The 880-nt window shown below is 47.3% G+C and overlaps 1 protein-coding gene across 1 annotated transcript; it reads right to left on the reverse strand.

The window, feature by feature from the left end:
• Positions 1 to 290: 290 nt before the first annotated feature.
• Positions 291 to 644, reverse strand: DACRYDRAFT_38770 (uncharacterized protein; the record flags this gene model as incomplete). Its single annotated transcript, XM_040774449.1, has 1 exon — positions 291 to 644. A coding segment is annotated over one exon (354 nt), but the record flags the coding sequence as incomplete, so codon positions are not given.
• Positions 645 to 880: the final 236 nt, after the last annotated feature.

The following is an 880-nucleotide window of genomic DNA, read 5'->3' on the forward strand; positions in this document are numbered from 1 at the left end:
TGGTTGTCCAGTTGTACACCATGCTTGACAACATGGTGCCCATTATCAGGCCTCTTGAGTTGAACATAAGCATCTGCATCCATGTGTGTTTCAGGGGAGAAAGACTTGGGGAAGCCCTTGCTGCATCGACCATCCTTCATGCATGGTGCATTTGGGAACTCAACTCCACATGGACCATGCATCATTTGTGTTGTCACCAAGCTGTAGAGCTCTGGGTCTTCTTCTTGTGATGGAATCTCTGCAGAAATGTGCAAATCAACCTCTTGAGGTGTGTGTGGCTTTGAGGCTTGATCAAGGAAAACCAACAGATGCATGTGCAGTAGGCTGTGTTTCTGGTACTCAATTGTGTACACTTGTACAACTGCTTTTCCAAAGATATTGCCTTTGTAGATCAATTCCAGCACCTCATTTGGCTTCAGATGGAAGACTTGGGCCACTAAGTCAGGTTGGTCTTGAGCTGTCTGGCCAGGAAGGAGGTTCTTGACAATTTCGCACCATTTTGGATTTGCAGTGAGCATCAAGAAGATGTCAGGGTATCCAGCCCAGCAAACAATTGCCATGGAGTCCTGGTATAGCTGGTACATAAAGTGACCACTGGAGACAAAGGAGGAAGGCAGAATAACACACCTGCCAACTTGTGAAAGTGTCAGGGCACCAGCTCATTGCTTGGTCAAGAGACATGACTAAGCCTTTATGACATGGAAGTAGCTGGTATACCTTGGCATGTGCTGGAACCTGCTGGAAGGATTGGATGGTCAGGTGACCTGCTGTGCATGGCTGTGCATGACCTCATATGACCTCATCCTTGGTCATATGACCTGATCACCTGACTAGGCTGAGTAAGCAAGATGTTCAGCAGGTTCCACCACAGAGGTATAAA

The sequence above is a fragment of the Dacryopinax primogenitus genome (genome assembly GCF_000292625.1).
Source record: "Dacryopinax primogenitus strain DJM-731 SS1 chromosome Unknown DACRYscaffold_5, whole genome shotgun sequence".
In the NCBI taxonomy this organism is placed as follows: Eukaryota; Fungi; Basidiomycota; class Dacrymycetes; order Dacrymycetales; family Dacrymycetaceae; genus Dacryopinax; species Dacryopinax primogenitus.